The sequence below is a fragment of the Engystomops pustulosus genome, chromosome 3 (genome assembly GCF_040894005.1).
Source record: "Engystomops pustulosus chromosome 3, aEngPut4.maternal, whole genome shotgun sequence".
Taxonomy (NCBI): domain Eukaryota; kingdom Metazoa; phylum Chordata; class Amphibia; order Anura; family Leptodactylidae; genus Engystomops; species Engystomops pustulosus.
In genome coordinates this window covers 170,119,831-170,144,970 of record NC_092413.1, presented here as the reverse complement: position 1 = coordinate 170,144,970, position 25,140 = coordinate 170,119,831, and the positions used below count along the sequence as shown (strand labels likewise).

At 38.9% G+C, this 25,140-nt stretch overlaps 1 protein-coding gene and 1 long non-coding RNA gene across 6 annotated transcripts in view; one reads left to right on the top strand and one right to left on the bottom strand.

Annotated features, from left to right (window-relative positions):
- PLCH1 (phospholipase C eta 1) overlaps nucleotides 1-25,140 on the bottom strand; it is a 183,549-nt gene that overhangs the window by 121,276 nt on the left and 37,133 nt on the right. Inside the window, exon 1 of one of the 4 annotated variants that reach the window (XM_072142963.1) lies at nucleotides 4,543-4,683. The exons of the other annotated variants lie outside the window; for them this stretch is intronic. Within the exon in view, the coding sequence (XP_071999064.1) occupies nucleotides 4,543-4,585 (43 nt within the window). The 5' untranslated portion in view covers nucleotides 4,586-4,683. Of the gene's footprint in view, nucleotides 1-4,542; nucleotides 4,684-25,140 lie in introns of those variants that run through there. 4 annotated transcript variants of the gene reach the window in all.
- On the top strand, nucleotides 4,732-20,768 carry LOC140122281 (uncharacterized). 2 transcript variants are annotated; one of them, XR_011854303.1, is made up of 3 exons: nucleotides 4,732-4,865; nucleotides 18,394-18,558; nucleotides 20,216-20,768. It is a non-coding gene; the product is annotated as an uncharacterized lncRNA (long non-coding RNA). The 2 variants fall into 2 exon arrangements; XR_011854304.1 differs by having other exon boundaries at nucleotides 4,821-4,973.

Below are 25,140 nucleotides of genomic sequence, written 5' to 3'. Positions count from 1 at the left end.
AGATGCTTAACCTCTGTGTGTGTTTTTTTTTAAATTCCCCTGATAAAAGAAGCATTGAAAGTATTAGCTGCGGGAAACAGGACAGAAGGATTTTAATTATGATTTTATTATGACAAATAGTTCATCTGCTTGCATAACACGCATATCAGACAAAAGCATGTGGCTTTATCTCTGGGACATTTACTCCTCCCCTTTGCTGTTGATGAACAATAGGAAATTATTAATAGAAAAGATATCACTGGATCCTCTACAAGTGATTTACCCTAAATCTGCCTATATATTAAGCGTGTCATAAATGTAATGTATTTTAGACATTTCGTATACACATCATAAACATTTTTTGGGTAAGACTCCGTCAGATGGAGCTTCCAAAGTTCTCGAGGATAGAGATGAGCAAACCCAAATTTTAGATTCAGAGTTCTCCACTCGGCAGCTCTGCCTAACCTGGACATGTTGCTGGATGAGTATCCTACTGGCCAATCACAGCCATAGGGGTATAAAACTACCCGATTCCATTGTATCTCCATTGTACCCAAAATAAACAGAGCAGGCAGTCGCACATGCACCCTGCTGCTCGAGTCATCTTCATGGTGCTGCCACCATACTTGTAATCTCTTGGCGCAGCAGCGTGAATGCCACTCCATTCTTCTGGGTTGCTACGGGGGTACAAAAAACCCTCATTCTTAAGATCCATGGGGTTCCCATCACTGAGAAACCCACCAATCAGCAAATTAGCCAACATCTTGAAAATAGGGGATAAATTGCTGTGACTGGGTAACCCCTTTAGGCTGGAGCATTTTTGACCTGTAAGAAACTAGTTTAAATGTTCGAGGGGACATACTAGGACAACCATCAATTCCTGGAACCAAAAAGAAGCCGCTAGACTGTTTTTCAATACATTTGCATACTGTCCAGCTCATACAACTCCCCCCTCCCCCCATTGATTTCATAATGATGACCTTTCCTATGGAACAGGCTGGAAAACAGATTTCATTATAACAGTGGTTACTACACAAACCGAAGGTTTCAAGAGTGATCAGCACAAAGTCAAGTCCAGAGAAAACTGGTTGCTCACAGCTCCAGGTTACATTTTAATCCCACTCGCTCTATAAGGGTGCTCAAAACTACAGGAGGCTTACAACAGTCTCCAGAAAAGAGGCCCAACTGAGTCCACTTGTCATATACTTGCAGCAGCCTCCTGAAGAGAAGAGACCCACTCTGCACATCATACTAGTAAACCTCATAGGACTCTCACTATATCTGTTGTATAACTTAACCTCTTGCTGCCGAAGCCCCTTTTCACCTTCCTGACACAACCCATTTGTTTAAATCTGCCCTGTGTCACTATAAGTGGCTATAATTTTTAAACACTTTAACATATCCAAGTAATTTTGAGACTGTTTTCTCGTAACACATTGTACTTCATGTTGGGAAAAAAAAGGATATTTGGTTAAGATTTAGAAAAATTCAAAATTTTCGACTTTTTCCACACAGTCATAACAGTAAAATCTTTTCGGAGACATATTTTATTCAATTTTTATTTTTTAAGTTTTGAGTTGTCCTTTTCAGTGGTGCCATTTTGGCACATGAAACTTTTTTGGATCTTTTTCTTGAATATTTCTGGGGTTTTTCTGTACTTTATTAGCTGTGTATAGGGAATGTTGGTGTATATGACAGGGACTGACATGGGTATTACCAGAGGCTCCTGTACACTTTTGGAATAATAGCGGTAGAATATAACATGTTCACACACCAGACAGCAAAAATGATTGCTTAGCTGATAGCAATTTTTGACAAGTTTTTCGAGTTTATTTATACAGCTTTCACTGAGTGGGTCCAAGAATGTTACCGAATTTATTGCACAGATTGTTGCAGACGCAGCGATACCAAATACATGGGGGGGGGGGGGGTTGTACTTTATTAGCTGTTTATAGGGAATGTTGGTGTTTAGGGGACTTTTACTTTATTTAATTATTTTTATTGAAAAGACTTTAATAAGTACTGGAAGACACCATGACCCCGGGCTGACATCAGAGCAGCAGATCCACCCTGTAAGCATCACGTGGGGGGTGTTCCAAATCACTTCAGATGCCCTTTACACTCCAGGGTCATGCGTGACCGCAGCATGTAAGCGATTAACACCCGCAGCTTCTGGTGCCGGCTCCGTTCTGGAGCTGGACATAGTATCATGTCACGATGCAGGAAGTCGCTATCGCCTGTGACGTACTACTACGTCCAATGTCAGTAAGGGGTTAAAGGGGTATACCCTTTTCGGTAAATTAATGTTATTGTATATATGATGAAAAGTTATCAATTCTTCGCTAGATCTCTCTTTGCTGTATATCTGTAGTAGGGTTAATCCTTTATTTCCAGTGGACAGAAATCTTACCATGGTCACACAGGTGCACGGCTCGTTATAACCCACAGATCTGATTACTCTCTGTGATACTAACGAGCCGCGCACCTGTGTGACCATGGTCAGATTTCTGTCCACTTGAAGTAAACATAGAAGCTTTCCACAGAAGGACAGCAAGCAGAGATCTAGAAAACCATGAGGAATTGATACAGAAAGTATATTGGAAAATTGTATAACTTTTCATTATACAATCAATAACATTTATTTGTTGAAATGGGAACACCCCTTTAAAGGAAACCTACCACTGCCCGCATGATGAAATCATGCGAGCAGACCACCCGGTAGGCTACTTAATGCTGATGCCGGCACATAGTTTTGTTAGGCACGGCAATCGTTAGTTTAGCTAAAAAAAACTATTTTATTACATATTTAAATTATTCCTCCTTCAGGTGGCGAGAGCCGTGACGTCACCAAGCTCTCGGCCGGCCGGCTGTGCGAGACTTAGTGTCTGAGCATGCGCGATAGGTGCCGAGAGCTTGGCGACGTCACGGCTCTCGGCACCTGAAGGAGGAATAATTAAACATCGGAAGCCACCGCCAGCCCGAAGATGGCGCAGGGTAGCACCGGAGGGCTCATTTAAATATGTAAGAAAACCGTTTTTTTTAGCTAAACTAACGATTGCCGTGCCTAACAAAACTATGTGCCGGCATCAGCATTACTGATGGGGAAAATGTACAAATATAATAGAGATTTTATCAAAATATCCTACAAGAAAATTTTGCCTTGATTTTATAAAGGTTTTGGAAGCTAAATTATGACAAAAAAAGCAATATAAAAGAAAACTTTAGAGGCTTAATTTTCTGTAGCACATTAATATACAAAATAGCTAACTGGTAGGTTCTGCAGAGATCCTCTCCCCAGAGTCACATGATGCAATCCAAAATATATTAATTGATAAAATAACTTGTGTTTCAGATTAAGGCTGTATTAGCTGGGGGATGGGAAAATGCATATGTCTACTGCATACTCATACAATATGTGAACACATAGTTTCCCCCAAATACTGTACAAATCTGGTCCCTGAGATCATTATTTTGGGACTCAAATATAGCATAGTACTGATAGCAGACATGTGAGATGTGTTCTTATATTGTAATACCAAACAAACAATCCCTTTATGTATTCCAGGTATACTTTATCTATTTTCCACAAGCATAAACCAGTAGGGGATAAACCATGCCAAATAACAAAGCCAAGCTTCAATGCCAACCTTAGCCTCAGAGTAAATACCTACTGTATCCACACAAACCTAAATTTGTAGCATTCCCATTCATGCCATTAATGATCATTTTCCTTCTTGTTATCATTCTCTTATTCTAGATATACCAATCACAACATATCTTATATAAATACCAATCACAATAAACTATGAATTTGAATATATTATGATTGTTAATCTGTGGAGGAGATAAATAAATAAATATATTTATGTATTATGTATATCCCTACTTGCCAAATTCAATTACAACAACTGAATCCTATTCCAAGTCCTAGACTTAATACACACTGGAAAATACAGAGAATGATAAACAGTAGGCACTATGTCATATCATCTGTCTATGACAGGAACTGACATGGGTATTACCAGAGGCTCCTGTACACTTTTGGAATAATAGCGGTAGTATATAACATGTTCACACCAGACAGCAAAAATGATTGCTTAGCTGGTAGCAAAATCCGGATGAAGAGCAATGACATGAGATTCATCACCAAGGACAGCTCACCACTATACACTCCATGCATACAAGAGTAATTAAACCATGCATTCTGCAAACTTTCCTCTCCATTTCAGTCAAATAAAACTCATTAAAAAAAATAAACTCATTATCTCCTCATTCATATCTTCAGATAGTAACAGAGAGCAGAACATAAAACATACTTTTTAGAGCAGATTACACTTTAGTAGATTTAGGAACAGCAATATAAATATTATAACTCCTTGCTTAAATATTCTAGTTGTTACATTGCAGAATAATAATAATATTTCCACAAAAAGAGCAAAACAGTAGGACAGTTCATAAACATGAAAGTCACATACAATATACAATGTTTCAATTCCAGCTGAGAAGAGAGGGATTTAATCCCAGCTTCTCAGTCTCCACCATGACTGTAAAGATCTGCCTTACCTTTCTCTGGGCTTAAATTTTTATATACTTCAAGGTCTGCCATTAAATATGTTACTATTACTCATTATTGGCACACAAACAGATGCTCCCTGGATCCAAGCCTCCTCACTTCTCATATTTCCAACATTACATGAGAAATAACAGGTTTCCCTGGAAGCACAGTGACTTGACTCCAAGAATCCACATTCCGCAGTTATATCAATCTGATGATGCCAGATAGCAGAACTTTCTCCAAAGTGGAAGGTCTAGAGAGGAAGAAATCCAGGAACGGTCTGCTGGGCTCCGCTGCTATTGTGGGAATGCACTGGCTGTCAGTACTTTTGGTATGAGACATGCATGCTTAGTGGGGTGATTAAGATCCTTCAGGCATTAAATGTGCAAAATCCCTGTGCAGATCAGAAACGTAAAGAAGATCCTTCTCACCTCAGGAGGTCAGTCAGGAATTGATTAGCCCTATTTATACCTGAATGACATAAGGGTAGAAGAGAAATAAGAGGAATAGTTCTCAGTGCAATGTGTTTCCTTCACAAAAGGCACCTAGAGAAGGCAATTGCTATGCTCATCAAATAGTCATTCAAAGGCTTCATTACATTTTATATTATTGTTCCAGGTCTGTGGGGAACACACAGAGTGACTGGATCCCTCCTTGCAATGGCAGATAACACACAATGAACCATTTGTGACAGGTCTGCCTACAAAATAAATAACACATTTCTCTAAATGCCTTTTGCATCACAAACATATAAGGAGCAGTCTGGTGGATGGAGTTCTGTTACCTAGGACTCCTTATTGTTAATGCACTGAATGCATCAATACAAAGGAATAGTTCATTTAAATGATGAAAAAATGAATTTAAAAACTTGTTCATGAGTAACATATATTTATATAAGGGAAGACAAATATCATGAAATTTTTCTTTCTTGAACCAGTATATTTGTATGCATGTTACAACCGTGCTATCATTTCCCATGTATATAAATGATGTGCCCACATACACCCTGCAGAGCTGTCCATGGTATATAAAGAGTTTCCCCACCTCGCAGATTGAACGCTTATACATATGTATGTCCCCAGCTGCTTAATATACAGCTATGGTTTAAGAGGACCTGTCAGCTTTTCTGACATGGTTGTTTCAGTAAATACATGTCTTTTTCACAAAACAACAAGGACCTTTTTTAAAATTCAGAATGGCGTTTGTTACTCCTCCAATTTTCTAAAAATTGCCCGTACCCTTCCCATATCCTTTCCCATTGCTTAAAGGACATCTACCATGAGCTTTACTTATGATGGATGCCCTCAAGAAATGCTTGTTACCTTACTTTGGGGATGATATCTTCTTTCTTTTAAGATTTAAATGGCTTTATTCCGCTAAAACCAACTTTATAACATATTTAATAGATCTGGCCTCAAATTGTGTCCCCACATTTTTGGGCTCATTTCAGACTTTGCACATTTTTGTGGTTTGTCTGGCTTTGACAGGTATTTAAGAGGCATTTAGCAAGCCCCCTGAGGAAGTGGAGGGAACACAAAACTCGTGTTGGGGTAATTGGTCATGGCCCTGAATAGGAGTTCAAAATGAGTATGTGCAATTAAATTACTGCAGGGACATTATGATTATCTAATTATATATGGACACTGATCCTTCTATTTTGCGATGTATTGATAATGTTGTTTCTAGGATCCACTACCCACTTATGAATTTATTATGATGCATGATGCGCTTATAAAGTTACTCACATACTCCTTTATTCACAATTGGTGTGATGGCAATATAATTATTTGAAGTCCTATTTTTGACCTGTTTTAATATATTGTTTGTGATATATGGCTTTTAAATTGTAATATTTAATAAAATCAGATTTTTTACACCGGATTACTCGGTGTGCTTTGGGTTTTAGGTATTTAAAGAGAACCCGTCAGGCAAAATAACCCCCTGAACTACATATATTTTCTTAAACTGCCATTAGAGAGCATTGCCTCTATCCCTTCATTGTCCCTCTACATGCCTGTAAACCAAAGCAATGAGATCCTAAAGTTGTATGCAAATGACCTGTGAAATGTCCAATGAGTCATTAGCATATTCAAGCTGTCCAGCTTATTCATGAGTGGGAGGCACAGCCACAGCCCCTGTGCAGGACTGACAGCCTGTATAATGGTGTGAGGCTGTATAATGATGTGAGGCTGTATAATGATGTGAGGCTGTATAATGATGTGCTTCCTGGTGCTGGTGGCCCCCTGCAGCCTGTGTGTGTATAGGAGAGATACAACAGCTCCAGGCTGCAGCCATGTTATAGCAGAACATGTCAGATACTTGTGTAGCTGATGTCAGTGTCTCTGTGTATTAGGAGGATGCAGCATGTAAGCAGAAAAAGCACAGACACTAGCAATGCTTTACTATACATTACACACAGACATGAGCAGGGGGAGGGGAGGGGTAACAGGGATGACATCACTGCCTCTGACCATGTGACCAGCTTCATTTACATAATAAAGAATAGATGATTTTACAATGAATAATGTATGAAATAACTAGATAAAGACTGGGATGGGATCCTTGTGAGCTGCTCCAACAGGTAGGGGTGACAGAAATAGTGAGAGAGACCTGATGACGTCCCCTATATGGACGTGTTCATGGGTCTTTAACAGGAGGTCTTCCCCCAGGCTTCTGCATACAGAACTGATATGCCTGGGTAATATGTCACTTTTAGCAAATGTAACATTTATTCTTTGAAAAAAATGGAGTATAAAAGCTCTACCATTCTGCACCCTGCTGATGTTACAGCTCAAAACTACACAGGTTACTGCGTAAAAAGTAAGACTATGTCATTACTGTACACCTTACGTCATATCTGAGAACTGTATTGTCTGCTTTACTTTAGACAAAGTAATGTACCGTATATACTCGAGTATAAGCTGAGGCCCCTAATTTTACCACAAACACCTGGCAAAACCTATATTTTTTTTTTACTCGAGTATAAGCCGAGTTTGGGTTTTCAGCACATTTTTGTATATATGGTACTTAAAAATATATATCTTTCAGAAGTTTTGACCGTATAAACCCGTAGGAAGTGTCAGGTATCAGCACTGCAGATCTGTGTAACCCTTTCTTTGTGGGTTGTCGGGTGAGTAAAAGCTGCAGGAATGAGAAAAATGGATTTAAATTCCAGTATTGTAACTGTACTTGGGAGTACTGCTGCGGAGCCCCTCCCTCTGAGAAACTGTTATAGAATTTAAACAGAAGCTGCTACAGCAGGGGGAGGGGCTGTACAGCAGTACATTGAAGTAATCTCACACATGCATATGAATGCATTCATGGTTACACAGATCTCCAGGGCTGACACATTCCCTTTAAATGGGTTGTTCAGAGATTGAAAAACGGGGCTGCCTTCTTACAAAAACAGCACCAAACCAGAACAGGGTATGTGTTGGTATTGCATCTCAGCTGTATAGAAATGTATATAGATTAGTTGTTATACCACACATTTTTTTCAACCTCTTGACAACGTCTTTAACCCCTTCCCGGTGCATGGAGAGGGCTTGCAGGCCGAGCCCTCTCCATAGCCGTTAAGTCTTTGCTGCATATTGCAGCAAAGGCTTACCGGTAACACCCGCGATCAGTGCTAGCATGGGCGCCGCCATCTTGTCGTGGATCCCTGCTCCCCGATGACGTCACAGGGAGCGGCGATCCGTCGCCATGGTAACCTCGGGTGTTCCGAATACCCGAGGCTACTTCGTTTTAACCCATGCATTACAATGTGCTAATTGCACATTGTAATGCATGGGGAGTAAAATCCACATATACTGTAGTATGGCAGTATATGATAGGATCGATCAGACTACCTAGGGTTAGAGTACCCTAGGGAGTCTGAAAAATAGTAAAAGTAAAAATAAAAAAAAGTTTAAAAAAAAAATTATAATAAAAAACCCTAAAAATTCAAATCACCCCCCTTTCCCTAGAGCTGATATAAAAATAAATAAACAGTAAAAATCATAAACACATTAGGTATCACCGCGTCCGAAAATGCCCGATCAATCAAAATATGATAATGTTTTTTCACTACGTTTAACCCCGTAACGGAAAATAGCGTCCAAAGTCGAAAATGGCATTTTTTTGCCATTTTGAAAAATATAAAAAATTTCATAAAAAGTGATCAAAAGGTCGCACAGTCCCAAAAATTATAGTAACGAAAACGCCATCAAAATTCGCAAAAAATGACACTATCCACAGCTCCGTACACCAAAGTATGAAAAAGTTATTGGCCCCAGAAGATGGCAAAATAAAAAAAATATATTTTGTACAGGAGGTTTTAATTTTTTTAAATGTATGAAAACATTATAAAACCTATACAAATTTGGTATCCACATGATCGTACCGACCCAAAGAATAAAGTAGACATGTCATTTGGGACGCAGAGTGAAAGCTGTAAAATCCAAGCCCACAAGAAAACGTCACAAATGTGGTTTTTCACCATTTTCACTGCATTTGGAATTTTTTTTCCCGCTTCCCAGTACACGCCATAGAATATTAAATACCGTCACTATGAAGTGCAATTTGTTACGCAGAAAATAAGCCATAACACAGCTCTTTATGTGGAAAAATAAAAAAGTTATAGATTTTTGAAGTTGGTGAGTGAAAAATGGAAGTGAAAAAACTAAAAAAGGCCAAGTCGTTAAGGGGTTAAGGTGACATACACAGATACATTATTGCAGAGATGCCCTCACATTTCTTATAGCAGTTAAGCTGTTACATGAGCTCTTCCCCCCACACACATCTGAGGTGTTACCATCATAAAGAAGCACATATCTGTTTTCATGATAGAAGAACTTCTTTTCAATGAAATGCCACATCAAGTTCATTTTAGAAACAAGCGTGCCCCATATATCAGCACATAGACCCATCCAACAAACTGCTAAGCAGATGGGAATCAAACCTCTTTACTTATGAAAGAATAATTTGAGTTTCAGGCAATATTTAACCTCCTTTTGTTCATTGCCTCTGCTTTCAGAGACATAATACCAGCCCACATCTAATGGAAAAATAAAAAAAGGCTTTCCAGTTTTATAATGTTTTATCATGGAAATAATTTTTAGCATTAAAAATAATTGATTAGTGGGGGTCCAACATTTTTAAAATGTGATGAGTGTATCCAGCACTACCACAGATCAGCTGCTGTTGCTGTTCTGAATAAACAGAATGGAACAGGAAGCACACGGCGCCATTCTCTGTGTGGTGGCTAAATTAAGTCACTGCGTATTAGTTCCTATTCAAATCAATGTCAGCTGAACTGTGGATGTAAGGTTGTATAAAAAGAGGATCTAGGACACATAGATTAAACTATATAAAATGTGCCAAACCCACCTGAGAGGATTATAGGGGATTCGCTGTTGTGCAGGATCGGCCGCGGCTGCAGCGGGGTGGAGTAGCCATTGCTCCGCTCCTTGTGCATGAAGTAGCCGCAGCCGATGATTTGTAGAAATGAAAGATACATTTTGCATAGATTCTATTAATCTCAGCCAGATACAGTACGGGGATAAGGCCGTTAGTGGGAACCAAACATCGGATCTACCTTGTTAAATCCCTGATTAAGGGTTTCCTTTAACACTATTTGTACTTTTAAAACGGTTAATAAAAAAAAAGGTATAAAACAAAGAAAACCGCAAATATCCTAAGTATTTTGCAGAGACGACAAGCCAGGGGTAAGCAGCAGACTGGTCCCATTTTAAATATCATTTTGACATTCGATAAGTCCGCGCTGTTATTATAGTTAGGAGCAGGTGTTTGGAGATGCTTATTCCAACGCAGGCAAAAAGAAAAGAAATTCAAAATTCAATATTCTGAAATGATTTTTTTTTTTTTAAATTAGATGAGGAGATGAAAATATATTTGCAAAGCATTTTCACTGATTCCCCAGCCCAGTGACTGCAGCTCCCTAGACAACCTGGTCAGATGTATAGAGTACCTTATACAGTAATTAATAGTACACATACCCTTATTAAAAGGTCAGTGTTTATTTTTCAAAGCACCCACCAAAACAAAAGGTTCCCATGTCTTCCATTATGTCCTGGTATCTATTAGTCTCTCACTGGTTAGGATAGTTGCTTAGCAGCTGTTTCAATCTGCCTTGGAGGACACACTTTCTATACTTGAGTCTATGGAGATATGTGTGTCACCCTTCACAGGCTTTAGATCTTCCTGTATGATGGGCTGCAACACACAGTCTCTCCACAGGGGGCGGAACGTACAATTGTAGCTGCTAATAATAATTAGGCAGATTCCTGTCACTCTGTTATAAAAAAAAAAAAAAAGAGTTTATATTCTGGCCTCCCATATGGTATACTTATGCTTGTTTATGTTTGTTTTGTAAACAATAAGATGCCTCTTTTAACCCTTTAACCCCTAGGGGACTCAGCATCTTTTGGCCTAAAGGACGCGGCCCCATTTTTCAAATCTGGCCTGTGTCATTATAAGTGGTTATAGCTTGGGAACGCTATGAGATATCCAGGGGATTTTGAGATTGTTTTCTCGTGACACATTGTACTTCAAATTAGTTTAAAAATTTGGATGATATCTTTTGCGTTTAGTTATGAAAAAAAAACAAAATTTGGCAAAACTTTTGAAAAATTCTTTATTTTCAACGTTCTAAATTCTCTACTTTTGATGCAGATAGTCAAAGCACCCAAATAAATTCATAACTTACATTTCCCAAATGTCTGCTTTATGTTGGCATGGTTTTTTAAGATTCCACATATTTTACTAGAATGTTATGAGGCTCAGAATTTGGGTGCCATTTTTCACATTTTTTGTAAAATCGCCAAAACCCGTACTTAGATGGACCTGCTCAACTTCTAATTGACACTGAGAGGCCTAAATAATAGCGAGACTCATAAATTACCCCATTGTGGAAACTACACCCCTCAACGTATGAAAAACCACTTTTAAGAAGTTTGTTAACCCTTTACGTGTTTTATAGGGGTTAAAACAAAACGGAGGTGGAGTCTGCAAATTGTAATATTTTTTTACAATACACTCATTTTGGGTGGAAAATTAAACATTTAAAATGGATTAAATTAAAAAAGGCTCCACAAAGTTTGATACCCAATTTCTCCCGAGTACACGGATACTCTATATGTGGTGGTAACCTGCTGTATGGGCGCACGGCCGGGCATAGAAGGGAAGGAGGCGCCATCCAAATCAGATTTGCTATGTCACATTGTACAAGCTATAATTTTTTTCTTTTTTTTAATGAGGACCTATAGGGGCTTATTTCTTTTGCCACATGAGATGCAGTTTTTTGGGGCATCTATAGCTAATTGGTGAGATTTAATTAACTCTTTGTTGATGGAGGAAATGAAAATCATCAATTTTTAGGAAAATTTTTATGTGTTTTTTTTTTTGGCCGTTAACCATACCATAAAAATAGTATATTATTTTTATTCTATGGGTCGCCACGATTATGAAAATACTTCATTTATATATATTTTTTATTTTTTACCATTTTTACTGAATAAAAAGTAATTTGGCAAAATTGTTGTTAATTTTAGCATCACCGTCTTTCATATGTATAACTTTTTTATTTTTCACCTCACAAATCTGTTTAAGGGCTTATTTTTTGCAAGAATGATAGCTCTTTTTAGTGGTCTTATTTTAGATTGCGTAACTTTTTAAAATCACTTTTTTTAGAGCATTTTTAAAGGGCATTAATAAAAAATCATCTTTTTCAGAGACAGTTTTTTTAGGTTGTTTATTACGGGGTTCACTTTGCGGATCTAATAACAATTCTGTTTTATTATACAGATTGTTACGGACGCAGGGATACCAAATATGTGGGGGTTTTGTGTATTTTATTCAATTGTACTGAATAAAAACTAATTTGGAGAAAATCTTATTCATTTTAGCATCACCATCTTTTTATATGCATAACTTTTTTATTTTTTGGCTGACAAATCTGGTTAGGGGCTTATTTTTTGCGAGAACAGTTGTTCTTTTTAGTGGGCTTATTTTAGAGTGCATTACATTTTTTAAATCACTTTTTAGAGCATTTTTTATAGGGTATTAATTAAAAATTATCTTTTTTTGGAACGTTTTTTGCGTTTTTTTCCTCCGGCGTTTACCGTGCGGGTCCAGTAACAATTCTGTTTTATTATGCAGATTGTTACGGACGCGGCAATACCAAATATGCGGGGGTTTTTTGTGTTTTTATGTTTTTTATACTTTATTAAGTTTTTTATGGGAAAGTGACATTTTAGGGGCTTATATTTTATGTATTTATTTTTTATTTATTATAATGTGTAGTGTTAACTGTTTTTGCATTTTTTTTAATTATACATACTTGAACTTGAACCAGTGATGCTCTGATAACTGGTTTAAGTCCAATACACTGCTCTACAATACTATTTTATTGTAGAGCAGTGTAAACTGTCTGAGCATGCTTGTGCATGCTCAGACAGTTTGCAGTCAGACCCGGAAGGGGTCTGGCTGCCATGGAGACCGGGCAGCTCCGGGGCACATGCCAGTCCTCGGAGCTGCCCGGAAGAGGATCGGATCCCCCGGTAAGCGGCACGGGGGATCCGATCCACAGCAGGAACACTCTTACACGCCGCGGTCATGCTTGACCGCGGCGTGTAAGGGGTTAACACCCGCAATCGGAGTCGGCTCCGATTGCGGGTGTTACAGCGCGGTGTCAGCTGTCATAGCCGGTCCCAGAAGCTGGACGTTATACTACGTCCCGGTGCGCTAAGCATCTAGCCCCGGGGACGTAGTATAACGTCGTGGTGCGCCTAAGGATGCAGCCATTTTGTAGCTTAGGGCTCAGCCCCATTCATAGATAGTTTTTTCCCCACGTGTTGTACTTCATTTTAATGGTAAAAAAGAAAAAATGCTGAATTTTAAAAAAAATATGCCATTTTCAAAATGATCGTGTTTTCAGGCAGATCGATTTACCACCTAAATAAGTTGCTGAATAACATTTCCCATATGTCCACTTTACATTTTAATCATTTTTTAAATATCTGGATAATTGATTATGATGTCACGCGGCTTACAAATCGAATATCGATTTTCCATATTTTTATAAATACTATTTTGGGGATAAATACTGTTTTGAATGAAATTTTAAATATTTAGCATTAAAACCATCCTACATAATCAACCCATTTTCAAATCTGCACCCCTCAAACTATCAGAAACAGTTTTTAGGAAGATTGTTAACCCCTTGAGATCTTCATAGTAATTGAATCAAAAAGGGGGTGAAATTTAGAATGGTCAAATTTTGTCAGTTATACGTTCATTTAGTCCTAATATTTACACATTCCTAAAAGATAAAAGAGAGAAAACCCATCTTAAAATTTGTTAGTCAATTTCTCCTGAGTACAGAGACCCCCCCCACATGTGGCCGTTACTTGTATTATGGGTGCACAGCGAAGCAGAGGAGTGAAGAAGGGACCAGGATTTTAGTTTCCTCATTGGCCCCTTTTGTAGGCTATGCAATTTTAGCTTTTCCATTAATGGGGCCATGTGATGGCATTGTTTTTGCGGGATGAGAAGCTTTTTCCAGTGTTACCATTTTGGGGTTGGTATCCCCTATTGTTGAAAATGTATGAACTTTTTTTTTAGAGTAGAAAAGCATCAATTCTGTACTGGATTCTTTTTACTTTTTTTGCTGTTCCCTGTATAGCCTAACAATCATGTTATCTTTATTCTATGGGTCGATACAATAATGGTATCCCCTACTTTTTTTCTTATGTTTTACTAAATTTGCCAAATAAAACCCTAAGGTGGGCAAAAATCTATCATTTTTGTATCACCATCTTCTAAGTGGCATAACATTTTTACATTTTTGGCTTTAAAGCTGGTTGGTGGCTTGTTTTTTTGTGGGGCATGCTGTACTTTGCAACAGTATCAATCTGGAGTACATATATTTTTTTTTTATATATTTTATATATTTATATCATCTGATTGCTTGTTCATGATAATACTCTGCAATACTGATGTATGCATAGGCTGACACTGTGCCTTTAACATGACGTCATAGACAACATCTTAATGGCACTTCCTGCAGGCCATAGCAACAATAGCAACAATCGGTGTCCCCCGAAGACGGCGCAGGGGGGCAGATCGTGGGGGAAAGTCCCCCAAAGGCAAGTTAAATGCTGCAGTCATGCTGACCAAGGCATTTAATGGGTCAAATACTCGTGATCAGAGCCCACTCCGACCGTGGGTGTCACCCCGCGACTCCTGTTTACGGCTCGGCGCCGGTGCTGAGCGCTAATCGAGGGAGCCCGTGCAGTACTAGTACAGCGTGGAGCACTAAGGGGTTAAGCAGATGAAAGGTTGCATTGCAAAAATGAAGTAAAGCATGTATTCAAAAATTAATGTTTGTGAGAAACAGTTATGTGGGTTGTGCAGAAGGGCTGTATTTTGACAGGAATTAAGTATTTTCTCAAGATGACACAACGATGCATATTTGCATATATTTGCCATACGCAAATGTGTTTTACTATGCAGTTTTAACACTGTTCTATTATCATGACATAAAATCCTGTAATCAGAAATAACCAATCAATAACTGGTTTTCTGTATACTTTAATGAGTGCTACAAAACTATAAAATATTTTTTTCCCCATGCAATGTACTGATACCCTTTAACCTATTGAATATAGCCAGCAGCACCTGTCTTAACTGAGGACTCTTGGGAGCTCAGAGCTCTATACATTGTATTCTTTGGGTTTTTTTTTTTCATTCAAACATCTCTGAACTATAAATCGGACTTGCCTTATAGAACTGAAACAGCTTAAAGGAAATGTACCTTTTTTTTCTTCATGCATTGTGAAAACATGCATACCTGGAGAATGCTGTAGCAACACCGATGCAGAAACATATCTTGTATACTCCCTGATATAAATGGTTTTGCTCAAAAAACAATTATAAATTTGCGGACCATGGGAAAGATGGGTTGCATGCTGGCTGTAGTTTATAAACACATTACATGGAGCTTCCTGTACTGTCCAGACAGGACTAATCAATCTGAGCTGGATGAATCATATACAGCAGCTGGGGGATGGTGCAGTGATTGATTACTTCTGCCAGGGACAACACAGTGATTACATCATTCTCTGGAGCAGTGCATAATTAGGGTAAGAGGAGAAGCACCACGGCAGCCACAGGAGCGAGAGAGCCTCATAATCATAATTTTTATAATTGTGTTTTCAGCAAAACCACTCAATTCAGGAACAAGATAGGTTTCTGCATCAGTGTAGCTACAGCATTCTCATGGTATGTTTAATTCACAATACATGAAAACAATTAGCAGTTTTCTTTTAAAAGTATACAGTCTGTAAAGGAAAAACACATTTAAAAATTCTGCTAAAATTGGGATATCAAACCTGAACTTTAAAAAGTGCCTCGGTGACATTAAGCTAGAATTGATGAAAGAATCAGCTCCACTTTTTTAATATGAGGCCATAGGAGGCAATTTCACTACAGACTTGTGGCTTAAAAAAAGTTCTGTGCCGTTGATGTGAAATAACTTCTAAACCTCTGTATACAAATGAGAGGCAACAAACTGAACCAGAACACAAGAGAAAGGTAAGTATAGCTTGTTATAGCAGGCCAACCCCTTGAAAGATGCAACACATTAACACATTTATAAATTTAACAGTGGGTCCAGTAAAATGGGACTCAACAATTCTCACAAAGAACAAACACCATGTTATTCCTTTCCTTGAGTTTTTCACGATCCCCTCTGTCCCTAGTTGGCTTGCATCTCCCAAGCTCCTGCCAATTTAGCGGCCAACACTACGTAATTGGCTATAGGACAGCAATTTACCCTTAAGCAAATATGTTTGAAAGCATGAGGCCAACATGTACACATGGTCTGTTAATCTGACCATAAAACTCACATCTATAAATATAGGTTTATAATATTTTTATATATGTTTGCCAAAGCTTAAATCTAATTTTCTCCTTTCTAACAAATCAGATCACTTTTCAGGATGAGCTGTTATGTGTGGAAATAAAAATGTACATTATTTTGTGGACATTTATATAAGGATTAGTCAGTGCTTAGTGATAGATAATAGCAGCTATGATGTCTCACGGAAATCACACATGGAGAAATGAGGAGATACTGTTTCCTTACACACTCTCACACAGTTCTGACAACTATTGATGCGAATACAGCACTTGGGGTGGGATATAATTAAATAATTCACCAAAAAGACACGTTAAAAAGACCCACACGATGTTATATCACCCATCTCAATACCTGCTGGTAAAGTCCTCCCAATATCACCTCAGATTATCTGACACTGAGGCTCTACCTTAGTTACACATGTTTTTCTGATGTGCAGATGACCAAACAAGAGTCAATTTCTGAATAGAAGAGTCATGTTTTCTCCCAGCTGCCAGTGAACCCGCCTCCTTCTTTTGATTGACAGCTCAGTGTCTCTTTAAATCTCATCCTGAGACTGGAATGGCTGTGGTGTGAGCCACCATAAACAAAGGCAGAAAACAACAGACACAGTGTGGTAGGGGGTAAGGTTTACTGTGTCTGTTGTTGATAACAGGTTCCATTTCCAGTTAAGTGTTCAGTCTATTACACATAGTGTTTCACTGCAAATCCATATTTGTTTTATTAACCAAGGTCATTTGTTTCAGTTACCTAACATATGATTAAGACTTGGAGCTTTCCCAAGGTCCTGAATTTTATAATAGTTGTTTCAGCAAAACCATGCAGTTAAGTGGTTAAACAAGATATGTTTCTGCATCAGTCTAGCTACAGCATTCTCAAGTTATGTTTGGTTCATAATGCATAAAAGCAAATGGTAGATTATCTTTAATCATCATAATCTTCTGTATCTATAGAAAGCAAATGCTGTCATTTCCAGCTAAAAACAGGATCAGTCTTACAACTATCTATTAGAAAAATCTCTTCTCTGGCCGGTGAAATTCCATTGTATCCATTCACTGTTCCATCTACCGTGGAAACTCATCTATCCGTGTTACACCACAGATGCATTTCTATTGTGATGTATTCCCTGCATATTTATTAAGTCTACCATATCCTTGTAAATTCTTTCCCTAAATATTACACTATTACCTAAAAAAAATTCTTATGAATCTGCCTGGCTGAAAAATTTACATGCATGTCAGACCAAATTCAAAACAGCCATCAGCCCAATTTAAACTAAAGATGCCAAGTTGTTTGAATCTCTTGTATCGTCATTGCAGGGGTTTCAGATGTTGCCATGGTAACTGAGGCCTTCCATACTAAATCGGAATCAAAGCCCCCTGAGCTGTCACTCATATGCTCAAGTAAAACCCAAAGACGAAACCGGAAACTATGTGACTAATTATTTACCTTGTAGAAAATATGTTAATTACATTGTTTAAGAAGTTGAATTTAAAGCCATTTTAATGCATTGTTAACTGTAATCCTGAGAACCATTTTAAAGAAACTTGTCATCTGATTGTCACTTATAAACCTAATGGGGTATGTTACTGATGCGAGACAGTGTGTCTCTCAGCTCATATCTGCTGGTATGTCCCTTGTCCCCCTCTCTCCGGCTGATGTTATCCGCTGCTCTGCCGAAGGAGGGGGGATGAGGGACAGGCTGGGAGATATGAGCAGAGAGACACACTGCCTCACATGAACACATGCGTTGGGACTTGCTACTCCTTCTGGCAGGGTGCCAGGTAGGCTTACAAAGGTAATTTTCTGGGGATAGGAACCATGCATTTTTTTTTTAGTTAAAAGCAGTGTGGGAAAGTATAGTTGGTATAGTTCTATGGGGACCGATTAGGATTATTAATGAAAATCTGGTGACAGGTTGCATTTAAAATGTATGTTTCAGGGGGCTCTAAATGTCATAAGTGTTTAAAGGCAAGATTCAGCTATCCGGACGGTCCAACGAAGATGAAGTCCAGCGAGATTCACCAAGATCTTGCACCTGAGATCCTACATGTGTCGCTTCCCCCACTGAGGTCCGCCGGAGTTCACCTTCTTCTTCCCGGTGTATGTGAGTGCATGTCTTGCGTCACAATTTGAGATGTTAAATCCGTCAGAATGACCGACGCCCTCCCCGATTTGTGTCATATGAAAGCTGGCGCTGATGCGCCAATAAATGACCGCCAAAAACCCCAGTTAAATGTTGTGCAAAACGGAAAAATTCTGGAAACCCCACGAAAATGCGTTCCCCATTGTGCCCCAGCATTGCCTGCACGCCCATATGTCCTGTACCACCACAACCCAAATGCTCGTTTTATGGACCCAGGACAGCAAGTAGAGTGGCTAGCGCATTCTTTTTAAAACCATTCTTCAGTTCTCCTTTCAGCTATCACAAATGTTTACAACTGCATACTGATATACCAAATTATAATGCATGAATATTGGCATACAATGAAAAATAATAATACCTTACAGTTCTCACATTATATTCCTATACACTACCTATATAATATCCACATGCAGAATTCAAGAGACAAAATCCAAAACAGTGTCCAACAATGTAATTGAAATCAACATTACTAAACCTATTAGAGCCACAGTAAGGTTGGAGGAGGCAGGACGGTTATATTGGGGATGTTCTGTTCAGAAGACGTCTCAGCTGTAATACAGTGTTGGCTGTTCAGTTTCTGTCCATAGAGACACAGATATCACAACAAAAGTGACATAAATGTAAAAAAAACCATATAATTATGTGCCTGTGTTGCTTGTAGCGCCCCTACACTTAGATACACAGTGAAATGGATTCACAGAAAGATTCCTAACCTTGTCTAGAAATCCAGTGGGTATTAATCTGTTAGATAGCATAAAATAGAATAGGGACCCTGTTACCTTTAGGCTCTTCAAAGTTTTGGTTTAAGGTTTGGGACAGCTGTGGCTGAATCAATATGGACAGCAAACAGCGTTTTTGGTCAAAGCAAAATCATGCAGGTGTGTTGTGAGCAGATGTTTAGAATCCACAATATATATATATATATATATATATATATATATATATATATATATATATATATATATATATATATATATATATATATAGCAAATCAAATACAAATTCCTGCTGTAGTGCAAGTTTCATAGATTGTAAGTTCTTGAAAGCAGGGTCCTCATTCCTATATTACCATACAGCACTGCAGAATAGGTTGGCTCTATTATAGTATAAAGATTTATTTATTTTTACTGCTCAGGTCCCCCAACTTTTCAGCCAGTATTCCCAAGACGATACAACACTTATACTTATACATCACACATACGCTACATCTACACTCCATCTTGAGAAATTCCACGTGCTGCACATTTCTTGGTGCATATAGAGACGTCTGTACGATGAATAGTGGGTATGTCACACTACACGCTGAGGAAATTAAAGTCAGAACACTTTCATATCAACTACAAAAACACTTGGGCATATTAATACGGCTGGTGAAAGGATTTCCCTGGTAGCAACATGAAAACAGTATTTACCTTCAGAAGTAAAGCTTTTAAGTGATTTAAGCTGTTTAATGCCCAGGAAGCGTCTCCTCACAATGGGAGGCCTGTAAGTGCTCTGCACAGATACACAACCTGCATGCTGTGGGGAGCATCTGGAGGTATATATTTTCATCAAGTGTTGTCCAGAACTGTGAATTGATAGCACTTCTCTGCATTAACTTCTGGTGTTATTTTAACAGGATGAAACTTTGTAAAATAACCAGAGAGTTGTATCCATGGATGTGAAAAAGATGAAGACACAGGAGCCTGGATCAAAAGGAATAGCAAATGTATGTCCCCAAAGCAGTTTGTGCCTGACACATTGTACCAGCTATATTCACATTATTCTAAATATGATGTCTTCATCGGTTTTGTTAGATCATATAAAACATAATCATTGTAAATATTTGAGTTTAAAAACAAAACAGCCTGCCTAAATATATCTGCTACATCATTGTTCAGCCGCGCTCCCTGGTGTTCTATTGATTCCTTCTGAGCACATCCTCCTTATGTGTATCATTGTATGGTCACACACGCTTCATACTAAGGAGGCTAGATCCACTTTTATATGCATTGGGCCACTGAGGAAGGAGCCAGGAGCTTCAAAACATGTTTGGACGTAACAGGAATCCAATGATATTGTTTTTTGGCAAATCTACATCTGAGCCAGTACTATATATATATAGACCATGACTAAGCCCTGAGAGAGGGCGAAACGCGTTGGTTATTTCACCTGGGCCACCACACTTGTACTACTTTGCCTAATATGGATTTTATTGAGAATCAAAAATAAAGAATTGATTTTACCTGGTTATCCCTGAAGCGCGGACATCGTTTTCTTCTTCTTGGAATATATATATATATATATATATATATATATATATATATATATATATATATTGAATATGACTTACAAGACTGACCACTGTTTGTTGGTCAAACAAACATTTTCACTTGCTCAATTGGTAGTTATGACAATGGGGGCCACCCCTAATACACAGACCACGGAGTCCCATTATATTGCTTCAACATAATAAATCAGAGTTTCAATGCAGAAAACAAATGTATCATGCACTGTATATTAGCATTTTACATCCCTGTATACTTACCTCATTGAATGCTGAGGAATCAAAGTCCAGAAGTTAGTAAGTACATATGTACGATATAATATGAACGATATAATGAACATCAATATTTTTGGATGAACCACTTATACTAGCTGATAGCTCCCTAAACTTGTCACAGTGCGTTATGACGTACGCAAGGACCCTCCTTCCAGTCATTATATGAATTTTTCAGCTCCAACATTACTAGCAATCTAACACAGGGTAGGGCAATATCCAAAATTGCCCCCATTATGTACAGCATCATGCAATGACCTGTCCTACACAAATCTCCTTAACTAGTCACAAGAGAGAGGAGCGGCTTCATCTAGTCAGCACATCAGTCCATATCCTGTGAGCCATGATTGATATGACTCGTCACTGTCTTACAACAACCTAATGCCCTCCAGAACTTCCATCTAAATCTTCTGTGATTTAGTTTGATTACTGTATGCCACCCCTGTGACTAGTAAGGGTAAATTAGCATTTTCCTTTAAAAAAGCTTAAATCATGACTGACAGCAGCAGAAAGCATAGTGAGGGCACCATAGGACAGCTCATTATTTGGTACTGCAGATGCTAGTGCACGTTTATAATGGGTTTTAAACAAACAAACTGTACCATAGGCCTGTGTGCGCTATAAAAAAAAAAACCTGCCCTTACCTCTATCAGCGCCCCCATTATCAGCGCTCCTGTCCGTCTACTCCTGCACGCCAGATTCAGCGTCACTTTCAATGTTTATCAAGAGCGCAGAAGTAGTTGGACACATTTTTTTGGTCTCGGGGGCAATTGGATTTTAAAAATGTTGGTTTGTCATAAGAACCAGGATTAACACTAAAGCTTCATTACAGACACCTTTAGTAACTGTTATAGATGTTTATTGTAGCCTAGGGCTAAAGTAGAGTAAATTACCAATTACTAGAGGTCCGTTTGTAAGTATGGGTTGTCTGTAAGTTGGGTGTTCTTAAGTAGGGGACAGCCTGTACTTTGATGTCATTATTTGCATCATATATCCCTAATAGTCGCACCCTCTGGTCTGTGCGTGGAATCCAGCCAGAGAAGGTCTGCGATTCATGGAACTGACCACGGTTGCGCCGTGGCCCAAGATTGTGAATCCAAATCCTCACTTATGTTTCTTATAAACGTATGTAAAAAAAATGACTCATTCTATAATGTATAATACATAGTGGAGCCACATGATAAAATATTGATGGTAAAAGTAAGTGAAAAGAAAAATTCCTTTGAATTGAGGTTTGCCTTGAGCTACTGGTGTTAATATTGGTGTTTGCCACAAGATAACAGTGCAGTGTGCCCCAGTGTAGCAGAGCTCTATCGAGTGAACGCTCCTCTGATGTCATACTTACACTTAGACAGTCCAGTCACGCCAGTAAATGATAACACTGAAATGACAGGGAGTCTGTTACAAATGAATTAATCTCTTACAGTTAGAAGGAAACCGAATGTTGTGTCTTTTTCCCATGGAAATGGAGAGAGGGCTTAATAGGAATTCTAAAAGATGCAAATGAAATCTTTGTGGATACAATGTAATAAAACTGTAGTAATATAGAGAGGCTGATTAGTAAAATAAAATGCTGCAGATGAGGGAAACTAAATCTCATGTATGACTTTCAGGAGACAATCCTACTGGAAGCTGTGCTATTCATTTCACACTCACTGGATAAATAAAATATGGAAATGTAGAAGCCTGCACTTAGGCTTCAGTATCCACAAAATCCAAAAATACAGGAGCTATATTACATATAAAACAGTTTATGAAAGATCTTTATAGACAGTTGAAAAAAGGACATAGACCGGCAGTATATATAGTGTAGGCAATCATCTCAGCCTAGGCTGATACATCAGTACAACAAGTCCTGAAGGTCACAGTGCATTTAGCTCATGCACACTAGATTGCAGGTGATAGGCCATATTTACATATCCATTTAGAATCACAACTGCAGTTTAAGCATGAAAAATGTCGTTTTCTTTCAAAGTTAAGCAGCTACTCATGACCAGCTTCAGTGTGCAATATGCTAATAAGACCCTCTACTGTTTGATGGGTGCTGTTGGGATGAAGCAGACAGCCTAGCACTTCCCATTTGACAGTAGAAACATTGATGGGGCCATTTGGAAAATTCAGCACTGAACAGCACTGAAATTGATAAAGCGTCCCCTATTTATTGACAAAATGAAAAAAGGTGGAGATGATGGTGGCAGTCAAAGGTCCTTTTGAGAAATAAATATTTTATATTTATTGGACATGCACATTGCACTTTATGCTTGAAAAAGGCGTGCCACAACGCCGAAACGTTGCACATGGAATAAACGCTTCACCCTTTTCCACGTACTTTGGAGTGCTGCCTCTTTCCTACAAATATCTTGACGGACCCCAGCCAAGGGTCCTACGGCTGCTGCACCCTCGCCTGCCTGTACTGCTTCAGACTCTCCTTCTTGTGTATACGTGGCACTGAAGCTTTGCACGGTAACTTTACCCCTTTTCCACTTTCCACATGGATGCTACAATGGGTGATCGTTTCCAAACCTTTGTCTACACCGATGATGAGAGAGAGCAGATATTGCAGGACATACAAGGTGATACGACCTTTTTGAACACTCCATCTACTGATGAATTGAAACGCAAGTATGAGTTTATCTCCAAAAGGACCGTGTCATTACAGCTGCATTTGGTAACCCTAGGTGAATACCTCAAAAACAAGAGGATTCCCAGGGGAATGAGATCCAACTTCCGCCCAAACCTCTTCTCACAGGACCCATTTTTTTGCAGCAAATTCATGCATATTTCCAACAAATACTCCATGGACTTAATACTCCTAAATATTGAATTTCTACAACAAGAAATTAAAAAACTCAAGGGCGACATCGCAACCATGGAGACTTCTTTATCTACTGCTTTGAATCCCACCCAATTGAAGAATTTCCTTGATGTCAATACCGATAGGATGACGAAACTCAAGCTGGAACAAGAACAGACGAAAAGGTCCAAATGGGCGCGGGACGAGGATGACTATAAGACCGGTAACATCTACAATTGGCAATCATATACGGGAACACCTCCCAAGAAGGAACCCGTCAAAAATAAAAGATTCAACCCAACTAGGAGAACCACACAAGCGAACACGGATTCCGCCAAGTCAAGTTCTACCGGGTCTTTTTTAGATCAAGATCCTGCCAACGGCAGAGATCCCGGAGGGGTGGACAACATTGGCATCGGCGCAGAAAGACTGAAGGGAGTAAAGAGCCGGACTCTCCCACCAAGGACTGTATCCAAAACCCAGAGACCACAGTGGTAAATATATCTTCCCGCATTCTTGATAACTGTGAATTATCCCTTTTACAGAAGGGTTTGTCTTTCTCTCCCTGTACGCATACAGATTGGTTCCAGGTTGACATAGATTTGTGTAGATTCTTTCGTAATATCAAGCTAAAGTATTGGTTCCATAACAATCCCTCATGTGTTAGACCAGGTTGTGATGCTTTGGATCCCAAACAATTTGGGCTCTCCAACAAGAGTAATTTTGTTCCTCAATTAGATGTGCCTGCTTTAGACACCTTCTTTCAGGCTGTCCAAAAAGATATTCATACCCTCAGAGATGATGGATCTCTGAGACGTGCTAACATGACCACGGAGGAGGTCTCTGCCTTGGGGAAGCTGGTCCATGATGGCGACATTACCATCAAGCCCGCCGATAAAGGCGGGGCTGTCGTCATCATGGACACGGCGACCTACTTGGCAGAGATCCGCCGCCAAATCAATGACGTTGATGTTTATAAACGCATTCCTGGTGATCCCAAGTTTGATATTGCCCGTAAGATAAAATCTTGTCTTGATACAGCTTTAACAGATGGCATCATCACAGAAAGCATGTGCAAATACTTGACAGTACTACATCCCATCACTCCGGTGCTATATGTTCTCCCTAAGATACATAAATCGCTTGTCAACCCCCCTGGACGGCCTATAGCAGTGATGGCAAACCTTTTAGAGATCGAGTGCCCAAACTA